Source organism: Crassostrea angulata, chromosome 10, assembly GCF_025612915.1.
Source record: "Crassostrea angulata isolate pt1a10 chromosome 10, ASM2561291v2, whole genome shotgun sequence".
NCBI lineage: Eukaryota > Metazoa > Mollusca > Bivalvia > Ostreida > Ostreidae > Magallana > Magallana angulata.
Window position 1 is genome coordinate 21,387,862 of NC_069120.1, and position 23,358 is coordinate 21,411,219.

The window sequence follows — 23,358 nt, forward strand, 5'->3', positions numbered from 1 at the left end:
CATAGCAAAATCTGGCAAAGTATTCTAAATTATTATCATATTATCATAATTGCTGGTATTGACAAACTAAAACCTAACATATTTATTGTTACTAGTATATAAATTTATAACTTATTTCTGTCTAGGGTGTTTAAACTTTCTTTAGATAATCCTCTATGAGCGTATGAGCCTATGAAATGATCTAATTTCACTCAGAGCAAATACCGGTACTTTGAAACAGATGGCCAGTTCATTAACCCTATTTTTATCACCAACAACCATTACATACAGATAATTTTAAAGATATCGAAGTACATGTATATCAGCACGGTATAAATGTCTATAATTCTAAGAGTAAAATTTTAAACAGTTAAACATTTAAAGAGCATATTTTAAAAATCTAAATGACAAAAAATGTCTCTGATGAAAAATAAATATCTTTTGAAGCAGGCAGCGCACGAAAAAATATTTAAAAAACAATTCTGCTTTTTTCGAGCCAAGCTTTAAGGGGTCGAATTCTGTAATCGAACTCTTAAAGTGATGTGAGATATATTTAAAACATCTGAAAACAAAACTACACTCGAAATAGAAGCAAAGAATTATGGTCAATATGAGTCTTTGAGGACACATTCCCGCATTGAAATTCTAGGCAACAGATAAACTGGTTTTTACTTTAAGAATTACGACAATCTTGCGCATAACATAATTAATTGCTTCTCTCTTTTGTTTTCTAAAATACTAATTCTTACATTTAAGATTTAAAAAAAAAACTATTAACCGATTATACAAACTTTACAGGATATTTGCCAGAATAATCTAATTAACTAAAAAAATCAAAACATAGTGTTATTAATTCTATTCCAAAACAAATATTGCTGTATATGAAAATAACATTATTTAGAGCAAAATAATTAAAATGGATCATATCCACTGCAAAAAATAAAAATACATGTAGAAAACAATTTCTTTGATTAATGAGTTCAGTAATTATAAACAATTTAATTAGTTGAAATACGGGTATAACACTAAAAAAGATACAGCGCTTGCTTTATGTCATTTTACACACCAAGAGTTAAAGTCTCATGTAATACCCCTCTTTAGTATAGCTATTACGAACACTGGCGCATTGTTAATGTTTGTGATAGATTTTCTCTAGTTAAGAGTCACGTGGGAACGATCAACAATCATTTAGGCACGTACAACAGCTGCGGAACAATCCGGTATTGAGGATACTTGCTACAATGTACCAGTAACAAATGGGACATTAATTTACTGAAAACATTGTATGAAGGTTGGTTAACGAAGTAAACGTATTTTTCAATTATCACCCGACCATTCACAATGAACAGCATTTTGTTTGTTACGAAACATTTTAGTGACAAGAGAATGGGACATTGGAACAAATCCTGCCCAAAACGATTGACTAACTAAAAGGAATAATTTAAGTGTTCATGTGTAAAAGTGTTTAAATTAAAATCAGTATAGCTTCCATGTGGTGAATGGAAGTGATACAGAACATACATGTATTTCAATATGGATCTCATGTTGTTCAAACGTTTGTTTTTACTTCTTTGTATGACTCAAACAGTTGACTGTTGGATTGGAAGAGTTCAAAATAAATCGAACCTGGTGACAAAGTATGTAGAACTTTGTGGTAGTGAATTTCTTTGCCCTGCGGACAACTCTCGGCCTAGTTCCAAAAACGAAAGGAGTGATTTGGTAACGAAAAATTGCCCCCAATGTTTTTGCAACGATGAATGTGAAGTAAATCGCAATTGCTGTCCGGATAAGATTCTTAGCACCACGTGTGTTCAGACAAAGCTTTTTGTCAATAAACAATACTTTATTGATGAAAATCAATATTTGATGGTTTCTTCATGTCCAGTAACAGATAAAGACTTTTACGGACAAAATTGCAATTTTCCAATTGAACAGAGTAATTTCCTTAACCAGGTTCCGGTTTATTCTCCTATAACAAATAAGACTTACGTAAATATCCAGTGTTCTAAGTGCAATGGAGAGGATGAGGTCATACCATGGACTTATTTTATTTCGTGCCCACGTAAAAAAGTAGATCTAGATGTATATTCCGACGCTGGTCATTTGTGGTATGGTATGCAGCAGAATGAATGTGCTATAAATTATATGCCTCCCTTAAAAAGCAATCCCAAGCGCTGTAGATCACTACCCGTAGTAGCCGAATGCAATATCACAGGAACATGGGAACAATATGACGATGACGTGTTGAATGCATGCAGGCAATATCGAAATCAGTATGGTGTGTTTCAAAATGTCTTTTGTTTTATTTGCAACACTGAAGCACAGCAAGGAGCGACATCACTCTCCCTCGATGAATGTTCAAACCATACAACTTGTCCGCAGTACGTCAATAATACTCAAAATGCGAAAAACAATTCAAAAGATTACGCAACCCGGTACAACAAAAACGTGTATACATATACAGATGCTCTAGTTAACATTACCGAAAAGTACAACTCAGCAGAAAATGAATACACCGCCGATGTCAACATGCTGTCTTGGAATCTTGGTGACGATATAGGCAATTATCTACCCCTCAATAATATTACAATAGAGACATCAGATTCTCATATTGTGAATCTGACTTCTTTATACGAGGAGTATGTGAGAGCAGGTGGATATGAAAACTGGTGCCATGAAAATCATCAAATAGATAAAATATATCCAGGTTTTAAGGCAAGGAAAAACTGTTTGTGTGAAGAAAATTGTTACAAATACTCATTGTGTTGTCCTGATGTTGCCTTTTATGAACACAGGGCATGTGTTCCAGGTTTTATGGATCAAAATTTGGACTCTAAAACACCTGGAGCATACTACTTTCTTATTAGCCGATGTCCTGTAAGTTATACATACACTTACATAAAATCAAGATGTGAAGAACTTTTCGATTACGACGTGTTCAACATTCCAGTGACTGATGTCCAAAGAAATATAGCATATAAAAATATTTACTGTTTTTTATGTCATAATCAACTAGAAGATGTTAATCTGAATTTGACCGATGTGAAAGCGTGGAAGGTGAAACTCGTTTGTCCTCTTGTTGTATTTCCGATGTACATGAAATCGTACACTTCTTTGTTACAAGCTGCGATACTTAGTAACTGTTCTGTTCAATTTTCAAGTGCGGATATAGTCGACCGTTGTGAACCGGAAACTTATGACACAATAAACAAATGCAATGTCACTGGTCTTGTTAAATCAGTGAGTGAAAATGCCCGAAAAATGTGTGAAAATACTGGCAGACTGGTAATGAAGAAATCCCGCAACTATCTTTATAAAAACCAGATATGTGATCTTTGCAACAGCGAAACTTTTGAGGACCCTGTCGGATTTTGTTTTACAGAAAACCAACAAAATATATCGTATGTCAATGGATGTAGATTTGACATTCTAGATATGCAGGCCTATCCATTTAAAAATAATTTTTGTTGGAAATGTAATGCGTTTTATACATCCAGAGATTTCGATTTAAATGAGATTAGGGTGTCGTATAGAGACTTGTTTTCCTTTTCTGAAAAGAAAACTTACAATGTTAAATCTCTGGAATCACACTGCAGTGAAAAAGAATTTAAAGATGTTTTAAAGGTAAGTGCGTTTAATTTTGACAATTTTTTGATGAGTGAATATGCAGATGATAGAGAAAAGAATTACTTATAAGGAGCTTAACAATCAACAAAAAGTCATTTTTTCAAGAGCTGATTTTCAATTTGTTTAAATGTTCATTAAACATTATAGAAATAATCTTAAAGTAAGGGAGTTTGTAAATGTCAGTCAAATGAAATGTGTAGAGGCTTCTTACATTTTTACCTTAAACATAGGCTTATAACTCCTTGAACATTTCTTTAAATTTGGATGCTTATTTATTTATTTATTGATTTTATTTGAAGCAACGGTATATCGGTAAAATTTTGGAAAAAGTTACATCGACGTTAGAGTAAATATACATAGTAGGACAAAGAACAGCCTTAAAAAGAACACAGTTAGTGTTATTAAAATATTTTGTATTTCCATGTTTCAGAATACTTGCAGGGAGTTGTTGTGCTCAAGAGGAAAAGTTCTGAAAAATAATTCATGTTCTTACCTCGTTCCTTATGATAGAGAATTGCGGTATAGATTGGCATTTAGAGTTTCAATGTCTTCCTATTCAAGACAGAAAAGTATAGGGGCGACAATCGAGGATTTTCAAAGATATATTCAACAAGAAATAAACGAGGGCTTTGTTGAAATCGAAGAAAAATATGTCTTTTCAAACAAATCATGCAACTCTTCAGACACAGTAGAAAACGTCACACATTTTGAAGTTTTAATGCTCTTACAATTAAAAATAAATAATATGATCTTTCCTATCGACAGAAACAGTTTGGAGTTGCATCTTCTTAATTTGACAAATACTACTGTACATCTAGATGACGTAAATCTTGAATTTCAAGAGAGTGCGGAAGCCTGGAATCTGCCATCATTTGTTCGCCAAGATATGTTTACTAGGGACAGTTGCTACATGAAAGATGTATTAGCTACATCTGACTCTGAGAATAGTGTTGTTCCATTTATTAACGATGTTAACAATTTACTATTTTGCGTACAGATACAGCTGAAAAGAAATGAGTATGTCTTATCAGATGACTACAGTCATGTTTACGTCGAAACGATCAAAAGTGATTTCAAGATAAAAGAATTTGTTAAAAGTGATAATGGGAGTATTAGACTTTGTTTGAACTCCTACCAAAAATTTATAGAAAATCGATTTGAATTAGAATCGGATGCTTCTTTGGTCGAAATAGTTTTGATGTGGGTAACATATTTAAGTACCATTTTATCTATGTTTGCCCTATTTGTGACATTTGTCATATACTGCATTTTGCCAGCGCTGAGAACTATTCCAGGCAAAAATTTGATGTGTTTTGCTTTTTCTCTTTTCTTTGCACAACTGTTTTTCATTATAAGGTCTCACATAACAGACGACACAGCCTGTGCATGGATTGGGGGATTCACTCATTACTTTTGGATCTCTGTGTTTACATGTACCAATGTGTGTTGCTTTCACATGTTTAAATTGTTTGTGAGAAATTCTCTAGTTCATGCTAATACATCTGCTGATAGAAAATTATTCATTACATACTCTTTTATTTCACTTATCTTACCCATGATTCCTGTTGCTATCAATTTAATATTATTTGAAATCGGTTCTGTAAGTTTCGGATATGGAGGAAGCAAATGTTTCCTTGTAAGTCATCTGGCTCTTTTAGCTACTTTCATACTACCTATAGTTCTTCAGATAATTTTTAACATAGTCATGTTTTCAATAACTTTTCATTTTATCAAAAATACACCTAAAGTTCAGGGTTCCCAAGAAAGGAATGAACTTTCCATTTTCTTAAAACTCTTTCTGTTGACTGGTGTCTCATGGTTGTTTATGATTGTGGACGGATTTTTTAATGTATCTCCTTTCACATTTTTGGCCACAATAATAAGTGGATCTTTGGGTGTTTTTATTTTTATCTCCTATGTTTGTCACAAAAAAGTTTTCAAACTGTTAAAAAGAAAAGTGTGTTGTAAAGGTGTCTATGTTAGCAGCCGTACAAATATATGTTCAGCTACTAATAGTCCTAGTCAAATAACTATGAAATCTAAACATACGGGGAATGAAGATACACTTATATAATATTTGTCTCTTCAATCATGCAAAGAAATATATTTTTATTAACTCAACATACATTGTGAAACATGAATAACAATTTTAAAAATATGCTGATTTATCTACAACATTTTCATATTTATTGTTATCTTATTTTACCAGAAAAGTAGTAATTATGTCTAACGTCAAATCATAGTCTCGAAGATTATTTCAAAATTTACAATATCCTGCATTCATTCACAAGATATGCCGTGTAGATACCTTTTACATTGCGTTATATAAAATCCAACTGTTTAAATGTCAAAAGAAACACATGTGTGAACAGCTTCAGACATACCTATTGTTTCGTTAGGAAATAAGAAATACTAGTAATGTTGATTGTTACAGTTGAAATACATAAAAATCCATTTCACATACTTAATTAACGTAATTATGAGCTTCCAGAAATTTAATGGTCGTACAAACCGGAATAATCGTATATATTATATTTTTAACACGTGGACTTTGATTGACCGTAATTGACACGTGCTGAAAACTACAAGATCTTCGTCCGACTACGGTCATAAAGGTGCACAGGTTAAAGGGACTCTCTAAACGAAACACATCATCACTTTCTCTATAATTTATTAATGGTTTACCAATTTCGGTTCATTTTAAATGAACAGACATAAATGTGTTAAATAACCCCTAAAAATGCCTCATTTTAAAAAATGAATCTAGGTTGTAGCAGCTCTTATGATAAACACGCAAAATACAAGCTTACAAAATAATAATTGTTATTTTAAATACATTGATTAAATATTACCTGGGAGAAGTAGAAAAGACATATTTTTATAAACAAACATGATCAGGAGAATCTTTGCAAGCCCTGCATGTGTTTTGTTTACAGTAAATACGCATGCGTAGTAGTATAGAAGGCTGAACCCCGATGTTAAAATGTATGGGTTATACGTAATTTTTAATTTTAATTGAATAATTAGATTTATTTCACAGAGAACTTTGTAATTTTCTGGACGTTTATACATTCATGAGTAGAACAAAAATACCGAACCCGATAGGAACTTTTTTTCAAGTCCGTTTTTTGATAAGATGCACCGTACTGTCTCTTTAAAGTACATACTATCGTTTAAAGGAGCATGTGTAGGATATATCGGATATTTATCTCAGTTACAATTAGCTGGAAATTTTGAGTACGATGGAGTTTGGTTTTAATGGGTGATTCTATTCTATCAACTTCCCTTCTAGAATAATCCTTTTTCTAAAACAATCGTGGATTAGATAAGACGTAGTAAATGTGCAAAAAAAAAAAATTAACATTATTTTTGATAACGTCATTATTGCTTATAGATTACGTCACGTTTACGTCAAATTTGCTCACTAATAACGTCGTGCTATTGCTTGCTGCTTTGCTTTTGACTTGCTTGTTTTTGTTTGGGCCGGGGCGGCCCAGCAGAAGCCCCCCCCCCTTCCCATTTTACTTCAGCAAGAAGCGCTAAAATAAACTTTTTTCAAGATAACCTGCTTTCATGTTATTTATCAGGTATCTGGGATAACAGCTTTTATTAATTTGTATAATGAATTTGTTACTTTTGTATAATTAGATGAATAGGAAACCTGTATATTAATATATAAACATTTGTTATATATCAGTCATTGTAGTTTGGAATAAAATTGTATTTTAAGTGTGTAATTGTTTTTTTCCCCAGAACATTAAAACAAAACTGGTTATTGTTTTAAGGAATGATTTGTTAATTGGTAAGGGTTGTTTACATAAAAAGCAAATGTACTTTTCATTAAAAATCATTTTCAAAACATTGAACTGAACAAACTAATAAAGTAAGAAGTGTGTGAAAAAATCTGTGAAACTGGTTCTGAGTAACCTATCCGACTTGTACATCATAATTTTTTTTACAACTATTTATCCTAGATTTTATTTAGGTTTAAAAAAGCAAGTGCCCTGAAAATAAAAATGAAAATCATCGGACAATACAATACTGTCAACAATTTTTTGATTTGATAATAGTATAGACTATTTTATCGATTTTATAGACCTTGAAGGTTTGGTTATGTTTTGTTACTAGAATTTCTACAATTTACAATTAGAACGAATTCCTAAGATGCACCGGACCCTAATATATAATGCATAAAGAGAAAAAATGCCAGTGTGAAGTACCAGCAGATTGGCAATGAAGAACACCGTCGCAATTATCTTTATAACAAATAAATTTGTGATTTACGCAATACAATATCAAAATCTTTAAGAATTCCATTGTAACTTGTAACACTGGAAATCAACTTGAGTTCAGAGACTTTTTATATCTGTGTGTGTCCAATGATGGATGTAGATATACAGGCATACCCATACAAAAATTCCGCTTGTAGGAGGTGTAATGAATTCATGTTATCCAGGAACAGCCAAAAGAGTAGCCGTTTTGTAACTACATACAGATACATGTACTTGTTGTCATTTCCTGAGCTTTTCTCCAATAAAATGAAAACATTTGGAAAAGGGTGCAGTGAAATAAAATCCAGAGACGTCTTTGAGTCATGTTGATTGCATTTTCAAACAATACCACGTGAAAATGATAATTTATTAAAAGAAATCAGTAAAAGGAATATAACTACATGGTTTTTTTAATCAATCACAGTTAAATGGAGTTGTACGAACCTACATATACTTGTAGGTAACTCATCAGTAAAACCGCTTACTCGTTATATGTATCTTGTTTTCTCTATCAGAATACGATTAATTTGCTTAAGAGTTTTGACAAATAAATTTTGATTTTTCTGATTCCTGATTAACGAAGGCAATGTTCAAAACGAAGAAAAATATGTCTATTCAAACATATCCTGTATCTCGTTAGTTACTGAAAAAGAAAATGTTTTACTCTTTGGGGGTTTAATATTCAAACGAATGAAAATAACCAATATGATTTTTCCTATTGGCAGAAAAAGTTTTAAATTTAATCTTCTTAATCTAACAAATATTACTGCCCATTTTAGGCGTGTTCAATAGAGCGAATTTGTGTTGTAGGTATAGGACATTTTGGCGAGCGCTCGCTCTGTTTAACACGCCATTTGGATGACGTTACTTTTGATTTTCGAGAGAGTGCGGAAGCCTGGTATCTGCCAGTATTTGTCCGCCAAGATATGTTCACTAGTGAAAGTTGCTACATGAAAAAGTTAATACCTACTTCTGACTCTGATGTTGATGTTGTTCCATTTATAAAGGACTAGATGGTATCCCATGCAAATGCTGGAATTAACACTTTATAATGATACAATGCTTAATATGTAGAAGCATACCGTTTTTTGTATATACAGTGTCCAGTTTCCCAAAAAAAAATTTATGACATTCTTTGAAATAATGAAATAAAAAATTGCATGGCTGGATAGTTACAGGAGCAAGTAGGGATAAAAAAATCTAAATTAAAAATAATGATAAATTCATGTACGTGACTCGATTCTTCTTCGTTTCTGCTGATTGGAAAAATTTGAGCAAACTTTTGAATTTTATTTCTCAAAGCATTGAGTGGGAATTGAATTTAAATTTTTTATTCTATATTTTGTTCTTTGGGTCCAATTTCTCTAAAAGAAATTCTATGTTCCCATTAAGATACTTTTTTGAAAAAAAAATAATTGGGGAGCACTCCTCTCCTTCAATCCAACTTCTTTGTTTAATTCATTCTTCATTTATTAATAAAGACGTAGAACACAATCTGTTCATTGTTTACAAATTGATGTATAATGTAAACAACCAATCTGTTGTGTTAAATAATTACAAATTAAAAAACGTTAGCTATACCCAAACAATTGTGCCTCACATGAAAATAACGTTATTTTCATGTGAAATTCACGTGAAATTTCACGTAAAACTCTAACGTGAAATTCGTATGAAAAGAGCACTCACGTGAATTCCACGTGAGAATTTTCATATGAATTTCACGTGAAAGGGATTTCACTTTAAAATTGTGTAAAAAGCACGTAAGCTATTTCACTTGAAATGCACATGAAAAATTTCACGCAAATTTCACTTCACACGAATATCACGTGAATTTCGGATGAAACTCACGTGTGCCTCACGTGAAACTTTTTTTTCACTTGAAACACACGTGAGGCACAATTGGCGGTGTAGTGTATGCATATTTATTTGCATTATTTTAAACCAAAGTTGTCAGATATAGTGTATCTGCCCAATAGTTCATTCGTCTTTCACTTTTCGTTTTGACGTTACCTACTCTAAATGCGTTCGTGGACACTCTGTTCTGGAAAGTTCTTTCCATCAAAACTAAAGAATTGATTCATCAAATTATTCAATTATATATATTAAGTTTTTAAAAATTAACCATAGATTGCCGATCAAAGGTTTCTGCCTGCGAAGCATGATGAACTCATGCTGTCATCACGCGTCCTTGGTTACCCTTTCTGGAAAGCTCTATCCAATTTCTCACCAGAGGTCGTGCTTCGCTAGCGTCAATCTATTAAAACTAAAATCGCGCATTCAAGAAACGAATTCACTTATTTTATCCATTCTTCCTTTGGTGAAATCTTAATTTCTATGTATACCCACATAAGTTTTCAGTATATATATTCACTCTATGCGTAATCATTTAAGATTATTTAACTGCAAGCATGTATTTTGACGCAAAGGATCCACCAAAGCGTGTCCTCCACTTTACTCGCATTTTTGCTATACATGTCAGGCTTGTTTATCGAAAATGAAAGTAGGTTGATGGATTATTTTACATTAATACTAATCAGGTAAATTATATTAAAGCTTTCGGAAGCTTACATCACATGTGTTGAACTACTGAATGTGTAACCAGTTACTCTGGTGTAAGCGTTTCGTAGTTTATTGGCGAAATGTTTCTATTTATAAGTATAGATAAACAAACTACTTTTCATAGATACAGCTAGAGGAAATGAGAATGTCTTATCAGATCAACACAGTCACATTTATTACGTTTAAGCAATAACAAGGGCATTCAAAATCAACGAATTTGTCAAAAGTATGCACGGAACTGTAAGACTTAGTTTAGACTTCTACACACCAGTGAATGAAGTTCTATTAGAAGATTCTTTTGTGAAAACTCCTTTAAAATATTTAATATTTATTTGTATAGTTTTATCCATGCCGTTCTTGATTTTAACATTTGCCATATTAGGCTTATTACAAGGACTTTAAACCATTCCATTTTTTATGTGTTTCTCTTTTCTCTGTTCTTTATGCAGCTCTCTTTTGTTCGATCTCAGATTTCAGAGGATAAAGTTTGTGCATGGATTCGACGTTTTACCTAACATTTACCATAGTCTGTTGTTTTGACATGTTGGTTTTTTATGAAATTGGATGTATTTTTTTAACATATCTCTTTTCACATATTTGGTCACAATAATAGTCAGATCTTTGGGTGTGTTTAAAATCATCTTCTATGTTTGTCGTAGAACGTTTTCGATTTGTTAAGAAGTATTTGTTTGTCAAAATTAAGATAGCTACAATGCCTACATGATGTTTTCTCAGATTTATAGGATAATGGTCCGTTTACTGTCAAAACAGATCCCATTTATTCTTGGTAAGGCATACATTGTCAAAGCACGGCTGCTATTTCTATGTACGAATCATAACAACATAAGTGTAAGGTTTTTTTCTTTAAGCTATTTTAATTCAATAATGAATGTTATCATTATTTAAACAAATATTATACTGTGTTTGCGTCATCAATTACTTTTTATTTGGAATAAATAAACCTGATAATGAATAATGTATATATCATTGTGTACCTACTATTCTTTTATTAATATTTATGCAAATGTGTGCGAAAATTATACAAATGCTTGTATATTTCATTTAATCTTATGATACGACTTTATAAAATTACGTTTTTCAAAATGCATCAACATGATTGTTATTAGCAGGTGACAAATTTTAATGTATATTTGTACATCGTTAACACTTTTGTGGAATTCTTCTGACTAAATTTAGAAACATCAAAGATTGTCTATCTGCATTGCTACTAGAAAACAAATTACCAAAAACTGTTTCCATTTGTCTGATAAACAATAAGTCATCTGACATGCTTTGAATTTTGCTATTATTTTTTTTATGTTTTCAAAAACCTTAAGGTGTTAAAACGCATTTGCATTAACACATTTGAATAATGAATTTAATGTGACAATAAAATTTTATCTCTCTTTGTCTCTTGCAATTGTCCATCGATTTTTAAATTAACTTCAATATTTGATAATATTTTGTAACAGTTTGACGTTTTATGTGTAACAGGATATTGATGACTTTTCGTGGTTACGCATCAATCGTTTTCAGACAGGTGTCATAGTAATGGACCAATATGCTTCTATGCGTATTATGCATTGAAATTTAAGAATGCCTGTACATAAGGTTGACACAGCTTTTAATAAATTTGTGTCAAACCAAACTTTTTTAACAGTTAAAACAAGTTATTGCCTGAATATCTATACCTTTGCATGTTTATGTTGCTACAGTGCGCTTCAGCTCACATTGTCCAAATATTCAACCGCCAAATTCTAACAAAATGAAGCATGATCTTATAATTCATTTAATTATAGACCAAAATACAATATATAGAAAATATCACATCTATTCCTCACACGACCTTTAAGAAAACACAAAAATCATTGTTTAGAAAACATGCATGCATGCAACATATCAATACCTTCGGGATAAAGTCGAAAGAATCAGATTTTCGATGCATAGTTTTAAATGCTACTTAATTTTTGTCAATTTTATGCACAAATCAAACGATGTGCAAGTAGATTAGGTGTACCTACACGTAGGTTCGATTGGTGATATCTTACTGTTATTAAGGCTGTGGTTATTGACACTGGTGGATAATCCCCCTCCCCTAAAACCATCGCTATTTGATACATGCAAGCCGAGCTCAAAGATCGTGTGATTCCCCAAAAAGACGTTTTAAAAGGACAGCAATGCCAAACCGTAGTATTATCGACTGATGTAAGGCTTTTAAGCAAACGTCATAATTCAGGATGTCTTACTTTTATCAGCAACACGAAGAGAGAAAACTGTATTTTGGATTAACTTTTCAATATGAAGCAATTTTTCATTTGAAAAATAGAGAAAAAATGAATAAAACACTTACACCCCCCCCCCCTTAAATAAATGTTCATCTTTATAATTCCCCTAAACTTGAAAATGATTCACTAAAAAATACAAAAGGTACATGTACAAGTAATCAATCACTGATCATTTTGCTAATTAAATTAGGCATCTTTAAAGCATTTTTTTGCATCTTTTAGATAAACTATCTTTGTCTGAATTTCCAAAAGAGAAAGAAGCTGTTGTAATTTTGGTAAACCTGTCACTCAATAAGGATCATTATAATCACACGCATTTTGATAATATTCCAAAGTACAGTGCAAACTTGGATATATTTTTGCATGTGTAAGTTTGTATGGAAAATCATTATTCTTATCTGATTTCTCATGATTTATTACGGTATTATAGTCATAACTAATGAATAAATAAAGATCACAGTTAGCAAGTGAAAATAGTTACGCGAACTGTTGAGGGTCCTGTATGGAATATTAATCTTAATTGATGCATGGAGAGTGGAGTTGAGCGAGGAGGGTGTGGCTTGATCCTGTAACTTTTACACATCATTGATTGTGGAGTAATCGGTGGTAGTGGGTTGAAACAAAAGCAGATAGCTATGCTTTATAATTTCAATTAAATTTATGTAGCGTGCTTTTGAAATCCATCCATACGATAAAGCACATATATTATCGTTTTAACATTATAGAATTGAGCTCAAATGTTTCATTAGACGAACAATTAATTTACATAATTGATATCAAGTTTCGACTGAATCAATTCGGAAGGATTCACGGTATCATTATACATATTATTATGCATAATGTAATAAAAGATTGTTATATTCCAACGGGCTTACTTCTTTCATCTATTGATTTATCTAACTTTTGTCAATAAACAAAGCAGTAAAAGAAGCTATTTATTAGAAAACGACATCTGATTTGATTTATGATGGAAGACCAGGATGTTAGAGGTGAAAAATATTTCGTCACCCATATGAATATTTTGTTTCTAGCAATACATATACCCTAATATATTCTGCTGTGCCTTTTTGGGCTATATCTTATGTACCTCTGATTCCAGGTCCTGGATGCACAGACAGCAAGCATTTGGTTCCAACGCTTATCCAAAAAAGAAAGAAGCCCAATGCCTTCTAATTACCATAACGCATAGAACAAGTAAACCATAAACTCGCTGAAATGAGACCCACTTTTCCTAGATTTCTAATGCACAGGTGTATGGTTTACTAGACTAAGTCTGTTTATTGAACTGGTTAAGGAGATCCAAGAAATCGACAAAAATGTTGACCTTATGATTCCACATAAATTAAATATGAGAATCAAACAGGCTCTGACTGATGATGTGATGTTACAGGTGAAAGAAGACCATCTAATTTAAATATTGCAACAGTAACACAGAACGGAAGTCTGATCTATATGATAATTTGATTGATTTGATTTGATTGAATTTTTGAGCCCTGAAGTATTTATAATTATTGAGTAACTAAGCAAAATGTGAAACAAGGATATCTTGGGAGAGAGTTTTTAGACACACACACACACACACACACACACACACACACACACACACACACACACACACACACACACACACATATATATAAATGCAAATTGCATATATTACTCGTATTTAGTTTTGTGAAAAGCAAGCTGTCCAGATACATCCTTAGCTTCTGCTGTTTCAACGTATGAAGTTATTGTCATTTCAATTGTACAGATATGCAACATAGAGATAAGTTTCATATGATACAAACTGCATCACCTTACATAAAAGGGGTGATGATGATGTTTACTAGAATATCAGAGGCAACTTAAGTGACAATCTTTGTTGTGAAATGTTCGAGAAATTCTTTGTATCAAACATTTGTACCTGTTGTGATCATGATTTACACCTGTTTAAAAGACTTTATTTATCAATGATACACATTCTAAAAACATCATGTTTGTGTTACTCCTTACAGCGGTTTTTTAAAAAGAAAAACTAATTACACCAAGTTTCAATTTTTTGGCTATAACTTGGTTCAATAGTTTGTAAATCAAGACTTGGCTATTATTATTGAATATATCTCTCTTACTAATGATATAAAATCTTAACTATAATCTTTTATGTTTCCCACTATTCCCATCTATTGCTATCTAAAAAAATTGAATATCTCTTTTTAAATCATTATGAAGCTGACATAAACTAAAGTGAGTAGTAAGTATGTAATTAATTAAGATGGATCTCTTCGCCAAACAAATTTAGTAGATGTTTGTTGCATGCATTTTTACTAATAGTAGGGCCAGTAATTAACAATATAAGACTTTAAAGTGCAATAATCTGTTTTCTACAAAATTGTTAATACATCAGGCTTCTTCCAGATTTTTTATTTTAATTATAAACATTTCTGCTCTCAAATTCTTACGTAAGTGCCATGTTATAAAATTAAATAAAAATTATGAAGGAAGTTTATATGGTATTTGGGAGACGATTTTTACCAACCCTCCTATGCAGTTACAGGGAAACGAAGTAAAACAGTGTTGGGATCTAAGCACAACTCATGAAAATCATCACCACTGACAAGACTTAATTAGTACTTGGAAATAATCGATAAATTTGATGTAATGTATTAAAAACTTTGTTTGATTTTTAGGAAACATATATGAAAACCTTGAAAATTGAGATTTTATATTGTACCAACAATGTCGATATTTTTTGCAGTCGTACAAGTATGTATTCCCACGCTAGAGTTCAATAACACCGATTCGCTGTCATTGATTACCAAATCGCCATTTCTATTTGTTTGTTAAAAAATTGATTCGGTACAATTTTACAAAAAATTTCGATTACTGGTACATGTACATTTTCCATTGAAGAGGTTGATGTCGTCAATTCTATCTTTAGATGCTACACAACATGATTCATTGGGGTATTCCTTCTGTAACCCGGAATTCTTGCCAAAAAAGCCCGATAATTCGTATAAGAAAAAAGTACGTTGCTATTCAAATACAGCTGAGAAATTACTTGCCCAGCAAAATTACCTATTGTTAATTTTAAATAAAGAATAATCAATAAAATTAATCCCGTCAGTACTTCAGTGCCTTGATTATTGAAATCTACTTAGGGTGGAATAACACTTCATCAAAAATTGGATGACCTCTGATCGGGACCACAATTCGTTTTATTAAAAGGATTTTATCAACGAAAATATGTACCTCACGCCGTCGCAGAGTTTATTAAGCGTTGGGCATGCAATCCGTACATCCAGAGTTCGAATCCCGCAAGGTTGTTTCTTACTGAATTGAGTTCTTTTTTGAGATATGTACAGTTTATTTATCATTTTATTTTTTATAATCAAATAATATATATTCAATTAGAGTGATTTTTTCTAGGTGTGTTGTTTGACATAAAGTATTAAATCGAAATATTTAAAAAATAGTTTTAAAGCAACCTCGTGGACGAAATTCCACAAACATCTCAAAATATAAACACTATTCGTTGGTTAATGAGATAAAAAAAATGAATAAAATTTAAAAGTCAATCCCTCCCTCCGTAAACAAAAACCCAACAGAAAACGAACTTTTTCAAAAATCTTGGCTTGAAAGATCCTTTTTAGCTCATCGAGACGAAGTCAGGTTAGCTTATGTTGTACCACCGGCGTCAACGTCGTTGTCCAGATTTGGTTAAAGTTTTTGTTGCAGGTCCTGTATCTTAGTGATTACTTGTCCGATCTTCACCTAACTTGCATGGAGTGTGCATCTGGCCCTATTTACGGACTAAAAAGACTTGGATGCTGAATCTGGGCCATGAATTTTAGATGCATGCTGCAGGAGGTTAAGGTTTCTTAGGCAGGTTAAAGTTTGTTTTGGGAGCAAGTGCCTTTTTATGATTTTATCGTAGTTGTTATTCGTCCTAACTTCAACAAAATTGGTTCAATCTTATACTAGTAATACTCATGCACTTAACAGGCTTAGCTGCATTACATGAGCTATAGTTTCTGAATGAGGTAACGATTTTAAAGTTTTTGAAGCAGGTGCCCTTAAATGACTATATCTTAGTAATATCTGGCTCTGACTTCACTAAACATGCGTTGATGGTGAGTCAGATAATACTTGTGCACTTGACAGGTTAAAATACAAAAGGTTTGGATACTGAATGAGGTTAAGATTTAAAAAGCTATTTAAAGGTTTTGTAGCAGATGCCCTTCAATAAATAATAGCTTTTAGTTATTATCGGTTCTTTTTCTCAAAAAATTAAATATATGATGCATCTTGTGATACTGATGCACCACACAGCCTTGGATGCTGAATCTTAGCCATAAGTTTTAGATGCTGGAGTAGGAAGTATTTTTAGCAGGTCACATGTTTATATAAATACTTGTACTAATTAATTATTCATGGCTGATTTAACCATATAAATGAATCATAGAGGTAGCTTCAGTTACAAAGAGTGATCATGATTATTTAGATGCTTACGCAAGTTTAAGATTTAAGAACAAGTGTGTTTTGCTTTTATGGCTGGTTATAAAAAGAAGTGAGTGCAGCTCATACCTCGGCAGACTAAAACAGCTAGTATTACTTCGGATGTGTAAATAGAGGTAGCTTGTTACTGATAATTGCTGTTTATGATATTCACTGACAATTTCTGATGTTTTTGCTGTGAGTTCTAATAATTAGTTATATTTACTGAGATTTACTGCTGGTATAATAACTGAGATTTTTTATATTTGTATAGAAAGAAAATCTTATTACTTTTTCTTTTAACTATAAGTTTTTATGAAAAAAACTTCAACTAAACAGACACATTTAGAAGATGTACTTTTCAGAAAGATTTCAAGGTATGCGAAGATTGTAATTATTTTCAAAGTAAAAAATTCCTTGCTTAATCCTAAACAATTAGTTTACCCTTTAAAGGGGCATGGTCACGATTTTGGTCAAAATTTATTTTTCAGTTTTTATTATTTGCAATGCTTTAGAAATGCATTTCTAATGATCAAATGAAATTTGGGTGCCAGTCGTCGAGTTTTAAGCAAGATACAGGGCTCACAATTCTTTGTCATGTAAACAAGGCTCGTGCCCTGTTTTTGATTACATAGGTTCAATATACCAGTAAAAATCTTTTTAAAGCTGGTTTGTCTGTCTTATTATTCATTTTAAGCATAAATAAACAGTTCCTAACGATTAACACATTCATTTTAGGTCAAAAACTTGAATTTTCACTTCAACATTAAAATGTAAACAAACATTTTGTTTACAAAAGCGAAGAATTGTAAGCTCTGTAACTCGCTTATAACTCATCAAATGACACTCAAATTTTGGTTGCCTATTAAAAATGCCTTACTGAAGCATTGTAAACATTAAAGTAGGAGAAATAATTTTTGACCAAAATCGTGACCATGCCCCTTTAAAATCACACCGAACTTTAGTGATCATACTTAAATTCTATAAGATAATGAAAACCTGTGGTTAAGGATGAAATACCTAAAGATTAAGATAATGTCATGCATCTAGTTATACAAAATTTGTCAATTCAGAAACAAACATGATTGATACATGAACCTAGGGTCATTGTATTCAATTGTACAATGAAATACCCCCCCCCCCTTTTTTTTTAAAAATGAAAGCAATATAAGGTGCAAACTCTATGCAGGAATTTTTTATTGTCCAACGTAATAATGTTTTACGAATTTCTGTTAGCCATATTTTTGTGAGGAAGGTATTTTGAGGCTCTGATTGAAGTGATATTACATAATTGCCGTCCTTTATACAAATGCGTTTGCTATGGCATGTTAAACATTGATTTTTTTAATAATAAAATTGATAGATTTGTTTTCCTCATATATATATCACGATTGTTTTAGCTATTAATTATATTTCAAGTAGGATGTATGGATATCAGAATGATTCTCAATAATACAGCTCATATATATGTATTGCTGTATAAGGCTGGGTGGACAACAAATTATTCATCAAATTACGAACGATAATTTTGGTTCTGAACTATTATTTAGTAAAGAAAAAATCCAAAGATTTTAAAATTTAAATTTCATTATAATTTTCCCGATACAGAGTTCTTAAACTAGAGGAGATACATATAGCATAAATATGGCCACGACAATTCTCATTCTAGCATTTCAATTAGTTGTACCTTTTTTAAAGAACGATTATCATAAAAAACAATTGGTATACATGTATGAATAGAGAAAATTTATACTGATTTAAAAAAAACTTAGAAGTCACTGAAGGATCATTAATAAGTCTGAATAATACAATATATATTTGTAATCTATATGATTATTTTTATTAGGTCATAAAATGTTCATTATCCTGGTAGCTTTGCAAATAAATGACAAACAAGACAATGATCGTTCCTGGTTGCTTAGGAACGATTTGGATGGGTTATGGTTATTCTATATTATAATTATTTATAATCATCTACACTCATTTAATATTTTCCATTGTATAAACTAAAGGCAAATTGGCGGAAGAAATAAATGATTAAATGATGTAACGTTAGTGGGGAGATGAAATCTGTCAGTACTCATGCCTGGAAACTTTGCGAAGACACAAACATCAATGTAATTGCTGAATATAGTAAAAATCTTTATAAGAACCAAATCTTCGATTTGTGCAACAGTGAAATGTATGAAGACCCGGTTGGAGTGTGTCTTTTTGATCGAGAAGTCCCTCACAAAGATAGACTCAATACTATGTGAGCAAGGAGGCTTAGAATTAGAATATTATAATTAACCCATTGCCTACATATCCACCAATACACGACCCTAATTACAGACACTTGTTTTCTGTGTTAGATACAACAACAAGCAACATTTATTTTAAGACAGAGAATTGCCAGGAAAATGAAGAGTTTGATGTCTATAAGGTTATCTCTCTTAACTGATTCATATTTTTTTTAGGCAATGTGGTTTAAATCATGGAAATTCAAGTGTTTTCTTTTAAGAGTTTTTACGATAAATCGATTGTACCATGGTACTTTTACATAATCAAAGGTAACGGTATAGTTGTGTAATATAAAATAGTTAATTGAAATGTATTATTCCTTAATTTAGAAAAACTATTTGATGTAAAATGCATTTATTACTTATTGTCGCATGGTTCAACTCTAATGACCGAGAATTTCAATTTAATTGCCCGTGATTTTTCACTGATCCCTACATGAGTCTTTTGAATAGAAAAAGTAAAGAAGTTAATGTTTCAACATACACCTCTGCGAATGTTATTATAACGGATAACTGAACAAAACACAGAAACATTTTGTATTTTTTGCACAAAACACCAGCGTTACATAATAAGTTTTGTAATTTATTCGTGAACGTTTCTAGATAAAAAAAAAATGTCAAGGTTCAGGTTGGTTTACAGTTCTTCGGCGAGCATAATAATACACATTACAATTTTTGATGTTTGATGAATAATTCAACAATTGATTTAAACATTATTGAATTTCAACAAAATCTAGAGTGCATTTCAGTATCGCAAATTCCTAAATCAAAATTTGACTTATATCACATATTTAATTTTGAAATACTCTACAAAAAGACGCACGATTGAAACAAAACGTATTGTATTAAGAAAGTACTCATACATGTATCCCCCTGTTCATTTTAAAGTTTTATTAACTAAAACTATTTTTTCAAAATTAATTTTATGGCGTTTAATTATAAAAACAACTTTTTCAAAACGCGCTAAAATAAAGACGGCATTTAATGTGTATTACGTCATCAATTTCAGAGGGTGGAGATACAGAATCGGAAATCCACAGGGTGGTGATCCGAAAAACAAGATCATACTTTGTAAAATTGGCAGTATCAAAAAGGGAAAATTGATGGGTTTATAATAAAAACAGACCAGTTCTTTAGTACTTTGAAAATATTACCAAAACACTTATACTTCCGCTCGAAATTTTAATAGAGCTGAACAAATATCTGGGAAGTTTTTCATTAGAAAACCTCTGGATTTATTGCATATTTAGCAATAATAAAGAAAATATTCAGAACACTTTCGCAAGGGTTAAACTATGCAGTTGAAATCTGCCAATCTTTATTCACCTTTGAATTTTTTAAAACACTTTCTATAATTTTTTTTCAGGGCAAAGGCAGAAAGTTATACTGCTCCAAAGGAAAATTTGTTAAAACCTCCACTTGTGTACATTTAACTTCTTTCGTTAAAGCTGTTGGTTACAGAATTGCGTTTAAGGTCTCCCTTGTAACTAATGGGACAGAATAATAATAATAAATATTAAAAAAATAGAAATACAAGCTTAATTCAGAATTTTAAGACTTTGCAGGAAATATGAAGAAGACACGTTTGGTACAATATATATACTGCATGAAGAATATAGACTTCGCGTAATTGTACATTTCTCAATGATCACTAAAAAAAACGCTGTTTACATCCACTGATTTCGTTCTAGGCAGTGAAGTTTAGGAAAGATAACTTGTACTGAATTGTTCGTTCCTTGGAGTTCCTCAATTTTGCGTCGTTTTCAGTCAGTTTAAAACAAACTTCTTTAGAGCAAGATCTGACTTGAGTTAAGAACCCTGTCGTTAGAAACCCCTCTATAAATGTGTTTGTTGTTCAGTGATATAACACGATTCCTATAATATAGTTTTGTTTGATATAATACACCATTATATCATATTTCTTGCTCAATATATGGGTTTGTTGTTAAATGATATAACATGATTCCAATAATATAGTATTGTATTATATGATACTCTACTGTATTATATCATACAATATTATATCATATTATACTATATTGTAAAAATTATATGATACAATATGATATCGTACCAAAGTCGTTGTATATTATGGTGAATACGTATGTGGGTTTTTGTTTTTGGTTTATAATAGCTATATTTTGGTTAATTTCTTTTTAAGACTAGACTATGTTTATAATCATAATTATTATACTTTCATGATAAATACTGAAATCTGGTTTAGACGCAGTTGATAATCCGTTCTATTACCCTAAGCGTTAGCAACACACTTAGCAACGGGTAACACAACGCATTGTTACATGCGCGTAAATTGTGCGCGTACAGTTCGCCGTAGAATTCACGTCATTTCTATATAAAAGCAGTAAAATATTCTCTAAAATTAAGACATTCAGTATAATAAAATAAATAGTGCCTGTTTGGGAGGACAGTTAAAATTGACACCCCTCGAAAACCATTGTCAACCTCCGCTTCGCGTCGGTTGACATTGGTTTCCTCGGGGTGTCAATTTCAACTGTTACCCTCTTAAACAGGAACTATTTATATAATATAAGATCGCATGAGGCATTGTATTACCTAGGGTCATCAGTACTAGTAATGAATCAAATTTATTTTTTAGAAAAAAGGCATTACAGGCGACTCTCAATAGCTCTAAGTCTATGGGACCAAGGAAACTCTTCGAGGGATCAAGAGTCCGACTGTCCAAGAGTTCGGATATTCTAGGTTGACCGACGGGTTTTAAAATTACTGTTACCGTATGTTGTGATTACGCCTTTTATTTCAGTAAAAACCCAATATCTATTGTATCTTTTATGTTTGTTGAGAATTTGAGATAGTTGAGAATTTGAGGTATATTCAAATATAAGTTGACTATTTACAATTTAAGGTAATTTAAATTTAATGCTTAATGATAAATTTGTCCGTATATATTGATTGCAGATGTGATAAAATATATCTTATTGATATGATATATTAATTTTGTTGTGTATATTTTGTATATTGTTATATTTATTTTTAAATCATAAATTAAACTTACGGTTATAATTTTACGCAGGTGATTTAGCTTTAACATCGTTTTTCTTTGTTTTTTCTTTCTCGATTACACATACAGATCTGGATGTTTTAAAAACAAAATAAAAACACATACTGAAGAAAGTAATGATATTTTTTTTATATTACAGATTGCCTAGTCAAACTGCAATGCAAGTCAAAAGATAACCGTGTGCTATACGGGTTATTCACCAAATTACTCAGTAGTGATTCTCAGTTCTGTAAGAACTTGTGCAATAATAATCGTTAAAACAAAACGATGCGTATGTGCATAATATCTACTTTTTATAATTTATTTAGCCTTGACTCAAATTTAACGGCTTGTCTCATTACTAATTTTACATTTTTACTGCGTTTCCAAATAATCATAAGACGACAGGTGTTATGTAATGGATAACGGAACTGTTTGATATTTTTCATACAGAACTACTTGAGGCATATATCGTACTTAAAACACTGCCATTGAATTTCAAACTTGATGTACATGAGACAGTCCGATTTTTGAGGATATCACTAGTGTAACCACTGGTAACGGAGTGATGTTAAGAAGCTCACTAATATTGGACAGACATCACAGGTAAAATTGTTGAATGCTGGATCAAAGGAATGACATCACAGCAGTGTTTTAATTATAGATTAGGTGAAACACTGTTATAGTATGGTCAATCATTGATAAATCATCACCGTGCAGGATGAGTGTCTGCTACCTGAATTAACAATCCATTACACAGATCACGCGTAAAACGCTTGGAGCAATTCAAATGTGCTCCATGTGTTGATGTTGTTTGATGAACAAAATTGTGAAAATGCTGCTGTAGCTTGAGTAATCCATGA

The 23,358-nt window shown here is 31.6% G+C and overlaps 1 protein-coding gene across 1 annotated transcript; it reads left to right on the forward strand.

Annotated features, from left to right (window-relative positions):
• Positions 1–1,202: 1,202 nt before the first annotated feature.
• On the forward strand, positions 1,203–7,387 carry LOC128164394 (uncharacterized). Its single transcript, XM_052828187.1, has 2 exons — positions 1,203–3,603; positions 4,037–7,387. The coding sequence occupies exons 1-2, from the start codon at positions 1,501–1,503 to the stop codon at positions 5,678–5,680; spliced, it is 3,747 nt and encodes a 1,248-aa protein (XP_052684147.1). The 5' UTR covers positions 1,203–1,500; the 3' UTR covers positions 5,681–7,387.
• Positions 7,388–23,358: the final 15,971 nt, after the last annotated feature.

What these genes read in the sequence shown, in the direction of transcription:
- LOC128164394 (XM_052828187.1), top strand. Translation starts at nt 1,501, where the DNA reads ATGTATTTCAATATGGATCTCATGTTGTTCAAACGTTTGTTTTTACTT. An exon ending in AATTTAAAGATGTTTTAAAG is followed by an intron (nt 3,604 to 4,036) that starts GTAAGTGCGTTT and finishes TCCATGTTTCAG; the next exon opens with AATACTTGCAGGGAGTTGTT.